The 15649-nt window shown below is 46.2% G+C and overlaps 2 protein-coding genes across 2 annotated transcripts; one reads left to right on the top strand and one right to left on the bottom strand.

Moving 5' to 3' along the window:
* Positions 1 to 1956: 1956 nt before the first annotated feature.
* On the bottom strand, positions 1957 to 4037 carry F4812DRAFT_450132 (DUF300-domain-containing protein; the record flags this gene model as incomplete). Its single annotated transcript, XM_047936056.1, has 7 exons — positions 1957 to 2326; positions 2369 to 2454; positions 2516 to 3532; positions 3601 to 3688; positions 3739 to 3792; positions 3852 to 3869; positions 3949 to 4037. 7 exons carry the CDS (start codon positions 4035 to 4037, stop codon positions 1957 to 1959), a joined length of 1722 nt encoding a protein of 573 aa, XP_047793295.1.
* A 491-nt stretch (positions 4038 to 4528) lies between these two features.
* F4812DRAFT_284647 (uncharacterized protein) lies at positions 4529 to 14773 on the top strand. The gene is made up of 3 exons (XM_047931068.1): positions 4529 to 4870; positions 4934 to 4969; positions 5037 to 14773. Exons 1-3 carry the CDS (start codon positions 4836 to 4838, stop codon positions 14608 to 14610), a joined length of 9645 nt encoding a protein of 3214 aa, XP_047793294.1. The 5' UTR covers positions 4529 to 4835; the 3' UTR covers positions 14611 to 14773.
* The last annotated feature ends 876 nt before the right edge of the window (positions 14774 to 15649 follow it).

Raw genomic sequence — 15649 nt, 5'->3', positions numbered from 1 at the left:
CGTTTTATTGACACTTGACTCGTATCGCTACTGTTTACCTAAAATCAAGACCCCTGTTACTACACTCTAACGTACCTGAGTGCAGGTTCGTCACAGTAAGTACGTATTATTATAAGTTTTTTTTTAAAAATTCTTTTTATTATATAATTAAATTTGCAATTAATTAATTATAAAAAGAAAATAAAATAAGTAATAATTATATAATAACAATTTATAAACATATTATTAAAAATAAAATACTTTATTATTAATATTAAAAAAAATAATATATTTATTATTATTATATAAAAAAATATTATATTATTAATTAGCCTTTAATAAATTTTTCCTTTTTTAAATAACTTTAATATATTAATTTTACTTACATTATTATTATTTTACTTATTTATTACTTTTATTATACGTACGTATTTATTAATATATATTAATTATTTTTTTAATATAAAATAATTAAAAAAAAACGTTTAAACATTTAACTTAATTATATATTAAATTATTATTTGCTTTTTTATATTAATTAATTTATAATATTTTTTTATTATATTAATACGTTATTATGCGTTTTTAAATTTATTATATAAAATTTTATATAAAATTTTATATATATTTATAATTTTTTTAATATTTAATTTATTATAATTATTAAAAATGCTTAAAATTAAATTTATTTTAAACTTATTTATAAAACGAAATATTTTAAATTAATTAAGTAATTAATATTTAAAATAAGTAAATAGTATTTTAAAATATTTTAAGCGGTTAATTTGTGGGGCGCGTTAAGTACTTTATATGTATAATTTAAGCTTCCTTAGTTGAACACAATTTTTATTTCCTGGGAAATAGTAAAGTTGTTCCTATATCTACCTCTTGCTCCATCTCGTAACACTTAGCTTAGGGTGAGATATTCCAGGGAATAAGCTACATATAGGAGAGTACTTCCATAGGGCTTTCTTTATTATGTAGTGTTTTCAAAAGTCTTCAATGTTTCAACTGAAGGCAAGGCAAACAACCAGGGCAATAGAACGGAATACCCGTCATAGCATCAACACGAGATTAGTCAGTCTCGTGAAAGCTCTATATAAATTTCCAACAAGAAGCCGGTGGCTTGTTCAAGAAGTCTACTATGTATGGTAATTGACCGGGTTTCAGAAACTGGCCGCAAATGACCTGTCACAGTGAGTACACTCCAGTGATTGGCTACCCGCTGTTTCAGTAATGTAGGATTCCAACCTCCAACCTCCAACGCCAACTGCCCAGCGGCACAGCCGAGATATATCATCTCCCTTCCTCACATACCTACCTAACCTATCTACCTAACCTATGTAAACTTCGACAAGTAAGACACAAAACGAGCTTTACTTAAGTGCTGGATAAGTCCACTCAGCCACCTGGGTATAGATACGAATAATTCTTATTCTTACTTTCCGTCGAACCTAGCCGAAATGCAGACGTGGACGCCAACCGCCCAACGCGGCGGCACCAGCTCGGTCAGCGGCACGACAGGCGTCTACACGCCAACACACACAACCTCTCCTGCCAACCCGGACGCTAACCCCGTCCCCGTACCTTTCTCCACAGACGCAGGCGTCGGGACCGCGCCCGAAGCAGGCGGGACGTACATGATCCGGCACGTGGACACGAGCGAGGCGGTGGGAGTTCGTCCGGGTGTAAGAGGTGCGGGAATTGATAACTCAAGTAGGAGGTACCTATCTGGTATTACTAGGAGATGGTGTTGTACGATTGAAGTCTTCACTTTGATATCGTTCAGATTGAGTAATGTGCAAATTGCCCGGGGGCAAGCAAAAGAAAGTCCTTGTACAATGTCCAAAATAACATCAAAATTTGTCTGAAGAATGCAATAATTCAATATATTCCCCGTAAACCTACCAAAATATCAAGCCGCATATGAACTCCAGGGTATCTAAGAACGACGGCGCAAAAAATGTACTCTACAAATTACAGAGGGTCGCTACCCCAAACGTTCCGGAACTCGTCTTCGTTTTCAGGACTGAATATCGGGCTGTTTGTATTATGCCCCGCTCCATCATTACCCCATTGGTTGGCCTCTTGCCCTCCAGGAGATACTTTATCAGGTGTTGGGTCTCCTACTTTGAACAGATCTTCTTCCTCGGCTTCCTCTTTCAAGATTTGAGGATCAGAGGTCGAGAGGACAGGCGCGCCAAGTGGACCTTTGGACTGTGATTCCTCAGCAGCGACAGCCGTCGGTTCCGGGGGAGGTTCAGGTGCGTGCTTGGATTGATTCTCTTTGCCTTTCTTCTTTTTGCTCGTTACAGTCTCGGCACTTGAAGTTGTCGTTACCGGTGGCCTGTTACTGAGGCTCTGAGATGATAGACTCCGAGTCGCATGCCAAGCGCCAGAACGCGATTGATATATGTCTGGATGGCTCGAAAGCCAGCGGTCTCTCGTTGGCACGTTTGCGGTGATGACAGGATACTGAGATGACGTTAGTCACAAATTAAGAAGCCAACTAATATGACATGGTAGTTGAACTCACATTCCAGTCCCCAAACTCTAACTCCCGGGCTCTGGTATATAGGCTCTCATCATCGGGATCTAACGCAGATTCATCTGTAGCGCCGTGGTTGTACTTCGGCGTCGGATCTCCAGCGCCGCTCGGTCCTCCATTCGAATTTAATAGCGGCGTATTCATACTCAGCTCCCCTCTGACTTCTCCCGGTTTAGGAATCCAGTATTTTGCCTCACCTCCCCGCTTATATCTCATTCCATCTTTTAGCCTTGCGAATCGGGAACTAGAGTCTTCATGCGCGATGACCTTCCCGCTGGAATCAAATAACCTGTAGCTGTATTGATCACCCCTGAATGTCTGCTTGGAATCCTCAATAAGATCGAGGATACCAAAGGCATCTCTTGCGGCATACTTGACAGGTAATCTAGCGGACGAAAGTGTATTGTCGGCGTAGTCATGCCAAGAGAAGGCATACCAGTGTGCCACAGCGAAGGCGGGCATTTCGCAACAGATCAATGCATCTTGTATGGCAGCTGCAAGATTATCCGAAGTGTACCCCTGAACGTCGTCCGGAATGGCCCCTAGCCATACCAGGATGGAAAGAAAGAATCCTTGCCAATAGGAAGCGAAGATGATGAGCTTGATACACAGAAATTTCGGGACGGGTCGAAAGGGCACTAGATCATTGTGCATGCAGACCCAAAATAGCCCAAGCGAGTATAGACTAACAGTAACACTGATGTTGTAAATGATGCCGCTCCACAAGTAGCCTGAGGAGAGCCCAATATACCCCTCCTGATATATGCCTGTTGCTTTCATGATAATTGCGGCAAAAGCTAAAATGGGCTTAAGCCATGCGTACTGGAGGATTCCTCGCTTTATAGCAAGGAATGTGTGTGGGTCGGAAATATCGACTTTTGGAAGGACGTGGTTGAGCGGCCACAGGTGATGCACAGGAGCGCGTCCATGTGCCATTATTATAAGGGCTCGTTCGCCACCGAGGTAGTTTATCAGGAGCTGGAAAAAAGTGTAGATGGTGAAGGCCTTTTTGCTAGCAGGTTAGACTAGTAATTAAGAACCGAAAGTGTCTCTAGATAGAGTCGCATTCATACCTCATATATATCTCTTATAGGGTCGAGAAATGCTGACGCAGCCATAGATACCATACTAACCCACGAGCTGATCGAATAGATGGGAACCCTAGGTTACAATGTTAGAGGTGCACAGCGTTATGCTAGAACCGTTCTCACATCAATAATATCCGTACGACATATCGTTGTAAGAGGGGCTTCCGGTAATTCTTTCTGTAAATACGCGTTTAACTTGATGTACAATAAAACTACCGAGTCTATGATGATCATACAGTTGAAGCCATATCGAGCTGTTTTTTAGTAACATATCAGTATTGCCGTTTTAAAGAAACGAAAAGAGGAGATAAACAAGCAGCAGTTGAATCTTACACGATAGACAGCAGGGTTGCTGCCAGAGAGCAGACACCAGCAACAATTGTCGTAGCAGTGGTGAACTTTTGGCCGGTACCGCCAGCCATAGTGGCGGTTGAAGACCTACGCGTCGCCGGAATGGGACAACCGCCTACTCAGAGAGCAAGAGGTTCAAAATAGTACATGTTTTCGAAATCGGTTACGCTGTAAGGCGGAGGAGGTTTAATGTGTAATGATGAAAAAGTGGAGGATTTTAGGAGCTCTGAGAAATGTCATTTGATCAAGGACTTATCGAAAGTTAATGCATCGATGACCCTAGCACCTTTTTAATGCTGCCTGGCAGCCTGGGGCTGCTCGGGGGGGGGGGGGTTCTTGGGGGCTAGGTACGTACTTCGTATCCACTCAATTAATTCCATGCAAGCTAATGAATGTTCGTGCTTAAGCTTATGCAACTTGTGTGGATGCGTGTATTATCGATAAGAACGGGTTAAACGGTTCAGACGGGCTTGACCAATATCAGGTACCTAACCTAAGGTATGTAGACCCGCGGTTATCCCTGTCCGTCACGCGTCATGCAGTGAATCTAGCCCGGGTTTTAATATAATGCAGTGCTAAAGTACCCTTCAATTGCTACGCTTCGGTACTTACATCCGTGTAAGGTACATGTATTCAATCCGATCAACCTTTCAACCTTTCAACCAATTTGATGATATTCGCAGCCTCGACCGTCGCCCAGTTAAAAAGGTGACTCAATCTTACGTGCCTCTCCGGGGACGGCACTAGTTTAACCAACAACTATGATATGGGGTTCGACGTCTTGTGAGGTTAGGATAGCGGAGAGAACCTAGGTTGTCGCAAAATTGTAGGGGGCGCATTGGGGGAGTTGGGGGAGTTCTGGAGTTGTCATGGCTAACAACGTGGGATGGCGCGACTTCAAAGCGTATGTTTGATAATACTACCCAAGGACGAAAGTCTAGAAACATCCTTACTGACCCATACAAAGCCAATTCCTAGCTTATGCCATAGTTTGCGGTCTACTGTGAGTTATCTATCCCAAGACCGTATGCCGTTCCCATCCGTACCAATACTTAACTCATCTACAACAGTGCGATCTTCTTCCTACTATACTTTAATAGAGTTTTCGCCTCGATCGTCTCCTACATTATCCGAGCCTACACGTGGCATCGATACCGAGTCTATATCGACATCCAAGCACTACAATGGTCCTTACTTGGTGGCCGTGTCTTCTTTACTGGTCTTCGATATCATGGAAATAATGAAACTATTTTTATTCAGAATGGACACATCACCTGGTCATACTGGTTGCGGAGGGTACGGGATGTTGGGCTGGGCAACGGCAAAAGCACCAAGGAGCCCGCAGACGGCAACATATCAGATGCTAGGAAACAAGCTGAACTCCCCTGCCGCGTCAATATCAATGTTTCTGGGATCGAGTGGTTCGTGTATAACCGTAGCGCTGCCTACGACTCTGTGCTTGAAGCGTTGTCTGTACCACCTCAGTCACAACATGAAGATACGCTCGACGGAACTGAGAGCTTAGCAAATACCTCCGCTAAGCCACGGCAGCGACTTCGCAAGTCCCATGAGAAGGCTGAACATGTTGAAAAAGCCGGGCAAGAGTACAATGATGGGAAAGATGGCCTTGAAGCTCGTCCCCGAAGGGTGTTCAAATCCACGTCTACTTCCGATGGTGACTTTGAAACGGCGAATAAGGGGGAATTGCCTCAAATTTTGCAGTTGTTACCAATCCATTTCAGGTGCGATAAAGCAGCGCTTGTTATGGGGAATGAGAATACGAAGGCTATTCTTATTGTAAAGTCCCAAGGCTTGTCTGGAGAAATAGATGCGATTGATTGCCAGACTCCCGATCCCTATCGACAGTTGTTCAAGATACACTTTGACAATCCAGTACTTGAAATGAAGGAAAATGTTGGGTTCAAGGAAGAGCAGCTCGCCAGAGCTGCCAAGGACGAACAAGCCGCGAAAGCCTCTGGTCCTACACCGCGAAGGCCATTTTTTCAAAGACATCGCCGTAGAATGGTTGGGAAAGTACGGAACATGGTTCCATACTGGCGAGGGTCTGTAGAATCCTTTTCGGCAAATTCGCAAGATGGAGATGGCACCAATGCAACTCGCATACCTGGCTCTAGTCAATGGCAAGGACTTTCTCGGTATCTCAATGACGACGATGATGGCGATAGGCTTCGATGGTCATCGGTTGAGTATGCCAAGCTCAACCCGGTGGTTGATAGCCCAAAAGGAACGTTGACAATACTCTGGGATGTTCCCGGAAAAGTGTCGCCGCGGGGCGTGGTATATTCATCAAATGGCGGAGATGGCGCATCCGATGACATTAACGGATCTGCAGCTCCAGCCTGGGCGATTAATTTATCTTTGAGCGGCGGTACGATCAACTACGGGCCCTGGGCAGATAGACAACGAGCTGAACTCCAAAGAGTATTCTTCCCAAGCTTGTGCAAAGACGCGACACCTGCCCAGAGGCTGCCATTCGGCGCAGATCGCGTACCTACAAGATTTAATTTTTATTTGCAATTTGACGAGGATGTTATTCTCAGGGTTCCTACCCGTGAGGACTCCAAGAATTGGAAATGGAAAAATGAGGCGCTCGCATTGAGGCAACCTCAGAAGCAGGGTAATCGGCGTGAGGGAGACAGGGATCGAAAGCCCACCGCTACCACGGCTGCAGAACAGCGCCCGATCGGGTGGCTCGACATCAAGGTTTCGTCGAACGCTACTATCTCGTATGATATGGATATGCTAGCTAAGTCAAACGGGTATACGAATACTCTAAAAATCGATCTTCCCGCAACTGAAGTCTCGACTAGCGTGAACCATGGACTCCTGTGGCGATCTAAACGCCTGCAGATATCCTGCGACTTGTCTACGCCTCTGAAGTGGAATGGCCTCCGGACTTGGCGTTTTGACGTCGAAGGTGACGAGCTCGAGCTTTTTATCTTGAGAGACCACATCTTTTTGCTCATAGACCTCATAGACGACTGGGGAAGCGGGCCACCGTCCGAATATCTCCTATTTACTCCCTTTAAGTACCTTCTCAACTTGCGACTTCTCAACTTGAAGCTTTACCTTAACGTCAACGATGTGAATATCGTTAATGATCCAATCAACTTTGAGGAGAACACGTATCTAGTCTTATCTAGCCCGTGTCTGGCGGTAGATACTTGTATACCATTAGATGTCTATCATCCAACCAAAAATGCAATACCCTTCAAGATTGTGGCCGAACCCCTACATCTTGGCCTACATGTACCACCGTGGAATACTCAGGCAACTTTTTTGGCTTCGAAAGACATAGGACAACTCGAGAGTCTAACAGTCCAAGGAAGCTATCATTACAATGCAACAACTTCGCCCGCAAACACTGACACGCTTGTCCTCGACGTCTCTGGCCAGTCTCTCACTGCGTATATCTATGGCTTCCTTATTCGCTATTTCTTGCAAATGAAAGACAACTATTTTGGCGACAACATTCATTTTAAGACACTAGACGAGCACCAAGAAGCGTTACGGGCCAAAGTAGCGGATCCAGATGCTCAACCTAAAGATCGTCCTCCTTATAAGAAGTCAAACGACTTGGACGTAATATTAAGCATCCGTGCAGATGATCCCAGGGTGTTTTTACCTGCTAATATGTACTCTGCAAAGCGTTATATCTCCATCGAGGCTGCCTCCCTAGCTCTTGATCTTCGATTTACAAATTATTATATGGATCTCCATCTATGCCTTAGTCCCCTAAGTCTGTCCCCCGGGGATGACGAAGAAGGTCCCACTAGCCCAACGAGTGCTGTTCCAAGCACTCAGTTATTCATTGACGGCTTAAATATCCATGGGCACCGTCTGTTCGGCCTCCCACCTATTGAGCCGACATACCTATGTAACTGGGACATGAAAGCCGGATCAGTCACTGGGGATTGCTCAACTGACTTTTTGACTACTCTTATAAGGGCAGGGAAAGCATTTGGCTTTACTCTTGATGACGACGAGAACGCGTTGGTCCCCTTTTCTTCCATTATCGTGTACGACGTGACGTTTCTACGCGTCTTCGTCGAATCAGTTCAGGTTTGGGTGCACGTAGATGAGGCGGCGTTCTTGTTTTCCACCGCGACAATCGATGTCCAATTCAACGATTGGGCTCGAACGCACTACTCCAGGCGTGCCGATATAAAGGTACCCAACCTTGAGATTGCTTGCGTTAACTCAGAATCAGCAACGAGATATAGGTCACGACCTCGCTCTCTTGTTGATACAGATGTCTTCCTCCGAACAAATATACATTTTGCGCTTATTGGGCGCAAGTACGACTTCGCGCAGGAGAGACAATTGCAACAGGAACTTATACGCCGCCATGACCAGCGAACACATCGGGCAGACTTCTTGCTACTACCAGATCTTCTAAACGACTTCGCATCCGACCCTGTAGAGAACCCAGCGCAAAGTGTCCCACCGGTTCCCCAGCCGGCTCTGTCTAAGCCTATCACCGACAAAGAGTCTATATCATCTCTGAGTCCCTCGAACCGCTCTGCCAAGCTTCGTCGAAAAAACTCATTCCTTTCGTTGACTAGCTCGTATAGTGGGAGCATCCGACGACCAGGCTCTATCAAAACAACGCAACGATCCCGGGCCTCGGGCCATGTAGCTCTAAATTCCGTGTCGCGTACGGATAATATACCCAGACAAACCCGTCATGCTCGCGAACCTTCGACGCCTTTTAGCGCCTATGGCGAAGTCGGAGACAGTAGGGAACCACCGCATAGTAGCATAACCTTCTCAAGTCAATACTTTGCCCCTTTATTTCCTCTACAAAACGTTAGACCAGACACCAAAGAAGCAGTACTGCAGAGTATCGAAGATGATAAAAGCAGCACTCTAGACTCTTCAGATTTTAGTCTAGACAATCTACCGCCCGACCAACTAAGCCAGAATTGTGCTCACCAGAGCCTACTGCTTGAGCTTCCCTCTGGGATTACTGTTTTTCTCAACGCCCCATCTTTACGGTCCATAGCATCCTTGATACGAGCCTTGCCACCTTCCGATCCAGAGGATATCCTTGATACTCTACAAATAGAAACGGTGACGGATATATTTGATACGCAAAAGCAAGAGAAAGTAAACGGAACCATCACGGACTTTATTGTCCGATTACCGCAAGCAAACTTGCGCTTCTTGAACTGTTCCAGTATCGACTCTACTGATCCATCACAAGAGCCGCAGGATCAATACGATGTATCGTTAAAGCACATTGTATTGGCTACTCGATCCGGACCACCAGCCGACGAGGTTGGCGATAACGGAAATTCGCGGTTGTCATTCCATTTCCGGCTAGCTTCTATGCAGGTGTCAGCTGCGGAGAGACTTGCAAACCTAGACCAGACGCAAGCTGCTGTTTTGGCTAAAGTAGAGAGGATTATGGTATCTATGGGAACGAAAGAGGTGAACTATATCGATGTAGACGTGGGCGCTATACAAGCTTCTTCGTCTTCGGGCAAGGTAGAATACCTCGCCTCACTAATTCATAGGACGAATGTGCTTGCATCTGAAACCGAAAGGCTTTTCTCAGAAACTCTTTCAGCTGCGGGCGATCGTTCGAAGCAATTCACATACCATGTAATAAGTAGAGGGCAGCAAGCGAGCGATGCTTCTTTTGTTGTTAGGCCGTCAGCTGTCCTACGGACGGCTTCTAAGCACATTAGAACATACGATTCTTGGAAATTAGCTACAAGACTACGCCAGATGTGGTCCGCGCTAGATGCCGATACCAAAGAAAGCCTGAGGAGGGACTGTCTGTTCGGGTTTTCGCACCAACCCGCTGACATGAGACAACAAGTCACAGCTGCTTTCGAGCGATGGCGCAGCTGGGATCTTGAGGATCCAATGCATGCAGTGCTCTTGAATAATATTTTTGGTAAAGTGTCTGAGCCGAGCGCAGATGCGTCTAAACGAATCCCTATTATGGTCGTAGCCAGGATACAAGAAATCCAATTCCTACTTGACCCCGGGCCGAAACAAAACGAGGCTATTATAATAGATCTCACTGTGAGAGTCCAAGAGAGAAGTAGTAGCATCGAAACAGTTGACGAGAAGCCTGTCGATATTGGAGGGCCCTTCACACTTGTCAATGTGTACTGCAGTGAAGCTAAATTTAAAGCCAATTGGGAGCTTTATGAGCTTGCAAATGACATACTACGGCTTTACAAGAACTCAGAGTCTTCAGTATCCGAAGAATCTCCACCCAATCAACAGGATATAGCTAAACCCGAGTCGCGTCACCCACTCCATGTGGTATTTGTGCTAGGAGAAGGGATAATATCCCTAGAAGCTATCAACTTGAGTACCAGGTTGCAAAGCAACGAACTCAAACTTTCAATACTTACAACCAGCGGCGCAAATGGTACTACGAATTCAAACCTAATACTGAGCTGCGATTCAGCTTCTACCAGAATTAAAAGCCATTCACAGGTGCTAGCCACCGCGCGACTTCAACGCCCAAGCGTTATTATTGCACATGAACTGCAATTTGGCGGGCAATCCTCAATACATACTATTAGGTCAGCAGCTAGCAGCCAAGACCTTGAGTTTATTGTGAAGCAGGATCCGATCGTGTTAGCTGAGGTTTTAGATTTGCTGGTAAGGGATGAGGTTACACAACTATACGCTCTGGCACAAAGATTTCCTTCGTCTCCCGAGCCTGAGCCTGAGCCTGAGAAGCGTACAACGGCTGAACGCCTCTCAACGATCCAAGTTAATTTGGCTATGTTTCTGGATTCTTATACGATCTCACTGCCATTGCTACGGTCTCTCACCTATACCATCTCAGGAGTCGTGGCAAGAGCAAATATGGCTGCTAATTTTGGTAAGGAGGTCATCCTAGACTTTGATATAAAGGAAAATTCGCACGATATGCGAATTGAAGTCAATAATACCCCACGCAGCATCTCCCTACTGCAGATTCCCCCAACGAACGGTCGCGTAACTAGTCACATGGCTCCGGGAGAGCACTTAATCACAGTTCTGGCATCGATGGAACTTGTGCACTTGGATGCTTCGGCCGTCTATAGCTTGCTTACAGCTCTCAATAGACCTGAGATTTCAAATGCGATCAACGACCTTCAAGAACAAGGCAGGATAATACAAGAGCATATCAACGAAGTGTTTGGCTCTGCCGAAACCGAGCCCACAAAGCCAGCCTCGCCTACATTCAGCATCTCGAAACTTACGTACTCCGTCCATAGCAGTATTGCGGGACTTGAGATATGGGGTAATGCGCCGATCAAATCGGACACCGAACCATTTGCGCGTCTATCGTTTTGTCTGGATGCTGTACAAATGCAGTTAACAAACAAGATAGATGGAGGCCCGATCCTAGAGAACCCCGAGATCCACATCAACCTCCGCCAGATCATGTTTAATATTGAGAAAGGCTCCATGGAAAAGATGAGGTCCTGTGGTAATCTTTCCCTGGGCGCGTTAATCACAGCGACAAGCCGCGAATCAGAAGATGGAACAGAGGTGAGATCTTTTGACTTCAAATCCGATGGATTCGAAGTCAACCTCTCATCGGACACTGTGTCAACATTTGTAGATGTTCTCGGCTATATGGGCGACAAGATCAAAAACCTTGACACATCCCGCGAATTAGAATACTTACGGAAGTTGAGGCAGTCGAAGCCTCGCATTGCTATTAACGATGAAGAGCAGGAAACGGAAAGCGATATATTAGATTCGTTCCTTTCATCAATCATGTACTCATTTGAGATACGGAATATACAATTCTGTTGGCTTGTCTCTTCTCCAAATCAGCCGACGGTAGGCCAAGAGGACTTAGTATTATCCTTTAAACGAATCGAATTCGCCACGCGCAAGAAAAACTCGGCGAAGCTGACTATCGAAGATTTCCAGCTACAGATGGTTCCACTAGGCCAGGATAAATCTTCCCGCTCTCTAAATTCGGCGCTCCTACCAGAGGTGATTTTCAATATTGCTTTCGTCTCAACCGCAAACGCCCGCCGGCTAGCCTTCCAGGCAGTAGGAAAGTCGCTAGATTTACGACTAACCTCTGCTTTCATCGTCCCGGCAGCGCATCTCCAGGACTCGATCAGCTTATCAGCGAAGAATGCGCAACGAGCTTCAGAGCAGTGGGCACCGATAGTTATGCCAGAGAAGCAGATCTCCCGGCCAGACCAGACCGTCGAGACGAGGCGCTCGTTATTCGGGAGTCGGAGACTTGAATCACTTCTGATCGATGCTGACTTTGCGGGAGCTGTGGTACACCTCACCGGGAAACGATCGTCAGACGACTCGACTGGCTCTAGATCAGACCGTCCCGTGCTGGCCGGCAAATATGGGCAGTTTAGCACAGATGAGGCTGGTAGCAGTATGGTACTTCGCACCCCTGGCTTAGCGTGGAAGACGGAATATAGAGATAACGGTCAAGAAGACCCGACTCTATACGGCGAGGTTAAGGTCGATCCATCGGACAACACTCTCTACCCGACTATTGTTCCTCTTATCATGGATATTACTTCTAGTATTAAAGAAGTGGTTGGGGATGACGCTTCGGAATCACCAATGTCGCCGCCGCCAGTGCCGAGGGAAGAGTTAGATAAATCGAAGTCAGCCAGCGAGGATAAGCCAAAATCCGCCAATGAAGACAATATTCTCACGGCTGATCCAAGCGCCGTCCTTGGGCGTGTGAAATTAAACCTAGGCCTACGCATTTGCCAACAAAAGTTCACTTTTAGCTGTCAACCCATTGGCCGTGTTGCTGCTACGGCACGGTTCGAGGATATCTATATCACGATGAATACCATTCAGGCAGCGGAACAAGGGAACTTCTTCGCCATCTCAGGTACATTTAAAGGATTCCATACGTCCGTGCAACACGTGTACTCGAGGGAGTCTACTGGTAGCTTCCAAGTCGAATCTATCGTGCTCTCGATGATGAACAGCAAACACGTTAGCGGCACGAGTGGTATTTCTGCCATCCTGAAGGTCAGCCCGATGGAGGTAGCGATCAACGCCAAACAGATTCAAGATTTCCTACTCTTCCGAGAAATATGGATCCCAGGAGAAGTGCGACAGGGTACAGCAGCGCCCGTTGCGCCGGTGGTAGCAGAGACAGTCGCCCAAGGACACCTTGTACAGAGATACCAGCAAGTTGCCGCCACAGCAGCATTCCCATGGACAGCTACTCTCTCGATCGAGGCTCTTAATGTTGTCGTCGATCTCGGGCAATCCCTCGGGAAATCAAAATTCGCTATATCCGAGTTCTGGGTTTCGTCAAAGAAGACGTCGGATTGGGAACAGAATCTCTGTTTGGGATTTGAAAAGATCGGCGTGGATTGCACGGGCCGGTTAAGCGGATTTGTTGCTCTCCAGAACTTCAAATTACGCACGTCCATTGAATGGCCAGAACGCGAGCAGGCATTAAACGAAACACCGAGGATCCAGGCTTCGATCAGCTTCAGCCAATTCAGACTGAAGACTGCATTTGACTATCAAGCGTTTTTGGTCGCAGATATCACAAGTATGGAATTCCTGATGTACAACGTGCGCGAGGAGAAGACAGCGTCTGGGGACCGGCTTGTAGCAATTCTTGATGGAGAAGCCGTCCAAGTATTTGGCACTACAACATCGGCAGCTCAGAGCGTCGCGTTATGGCAAGCTATCCAGAAGCTTATACAGGAGAGAGTAGCAAGCTACGAGACATCACTGCGAGATATCGAGAAGTTTACAAAACGGAAATCAATCTCGAACCAGCCGTCCGTTCAGCATATCGTCCCAAGCAAACCAGACACAGACAAATCTGACATGAAATCCCCTATATCCCTTAACACGGATGTGGTGGTGACGCTAAAGGCAGTTAATCTCGGTATTTTCCCGAGCACTTTCTCAGATCACCAGGTCTTCAAACTAGAGGCTCTGAACGCACAGGCAAGATTCGCCGCGAGCATGGAAGACAAACGAATTCACAGCATCCTGGGCATGACTCTCGGGCAACTGCGTATAGGTCTCGCAGGGGTGCGTACAGTCGAGGCGCCCAAAGCCAGCAGCGAAATCTCGGTAGAAGACGTCGTAGCGAGCGCCACGGGCTCGAGGGGAGGAACCATCTTAAAGGTACCCAAGGTCGAGGCCATGATGCAGACATGGCAGATTCCGGAGTCTCGCACGATCGAGTACATATTCAAGAGCTCGTTCGAGGGCAAGGTGGAGGTGGGCTGGAACTACTCGCGCATCAGCTTCATCCGGGGCATGTGGGCGAACCACAGCAAGGCGCTGGCGCAGACGTGGGGACGGGAGATCCCGACCATGTCGGCGATCAAGGTGACGGGGGTCCCCGAGGCTGAGCACGAGGGGGGAGGGCGCGGGGAAGGAGGCGAGCGGCAGAAGATCACGGCCGAGGTCAACGTCCCGCAGTCCAAGTACGAGTATATCGCGCTCGAGCCCCCCCTCATCGAGACCCCGCAGCTCAGGGACATGGGCGAGGCCACGCCGCCGCTCGAGTGGATCGGCCTGCACAGGGACCGCCTCCCGAACCTCACGCACCAGATCGTCATTGTTTCCCTACTGGAGCTGGCGGGCGAGGTCGAGGATGCGTATGCGAAGATTCTGGGGTCGTCATAAGAAGGGGAGAGGAGTAGCAAGCAACTAATGAGAATGCAGTAAGAATGCAGTATATATAATTAGGTATTTACCTAACCTGATAAGGGGAAGCGGTGGTAGGAGAGAAAGGGCTGTTGTATTTATTTCTTTTTCCTTTTATTTTTCCCCCCTTTTTTTCGTATCAGCATGCATGCATAGCAGGGCGTAACAGAGAAAACTTTATTTATTACTTTCCGAAAACAAAAAAGGGGGTGGATGGGAGTGCGGAAGGGATGAGTACTTAGAGTAAATAGATAGAGGATTATACATACAAGGTACTGTACCTATCGTAACTTGGTAAAAGGTACCTAGCTAATATTTATTATAAGTCGTTTACCTTTGAAAGCTTGTGTATTCGATAGGTATGTGTTCCGTAATGAAAATATTTTTGAAGACTCATAATTACTGTTTATGAATTCTCACGTAAGGTGTCGCGCGAGATGAGTGTATATTACTGACTTGTACCGAGCACATATTACCGCTGCATAACCAACCAATTACGTTGCTATTATTTTATTAATTCTTTTCCAAAAAAAAAAAAAAAAAAAAAAAAAAAAACCATAAAATTTACTCGTTTTGCGCTCAGATTCTTGTCTCTGTTGGCCTCCAGAATCAAACCTGAGGCTTCACCGCACTCTTTTGAGCGGGGGTGGTCTTGTATGACTTCTTCCAGACGCAGGGCTTTGTGTTATACAGCTTGCATCACTTGAAATGGGACCGAGCATATGAGACTCTTAATCAGGTGCTGAACACATACCGCTGCGCCAGAGGAGGGTATTTGTTGTTAGCAGAGGTGGCTATTACTTCCTATATGATAGATAGCCTGTGTTTGTAGGTGACGGGAACGTGCGTATTTAGTCACTTAAGTTGATGTCTACATAGTCCAGCTATCCAACGCAGAAGTATCTAAAACCACCATCATAATTAAGAGTAAAATATCACGAAGTGAAACTCTAAACTATCATAACCCATAACAATGACATTACTCATGGCCCATGGCCATAGACGTTTCGTCTTGATC

This window comes from Daldinia caldariorum (genome assembly GCF_022478825.1).
Source record: "Daldinia caldariorum strain CBS 122874 unplaced genomic scaffold F4812scaffold_3, whole genome shotgun sequence".
NCBI classification, from domain to species: Eukaryota; Fungi; Ascomycota; class Sordariomycetes; order Xylariales; family Hypoxylaceae; genus Daldinia; species Daldinia caldariorum.
Note: the sequence above shows the minus strand (reverse complement) of the source record. Positions and strands in the feature narration are given on the sequence as shown.

Bases quoted from the DNA above. Each gene is read 5' to 3' on its own strand.
- F4812DRAFT_284647 (XM_047931068.1), top strand. From the start codon at position 4,836: ATGGCTAACAACGTGGGATGGCGCGACTTCAAAGC. The intron at 4,871-4,933 runs GTATGTTTGATA...ACCCATACAAAG, and splicing joins GGATGGCGCGACTTCAAAGC to CCAATTCCTAGCTTATGCCA. The intron at 4,970-5,036 runs GTGAGTTATCTA...CATCTACAACAG, and splicing joins GCCATAGTTTGCGGTCTACT to TGCGATCTTCTTCCTACTAT.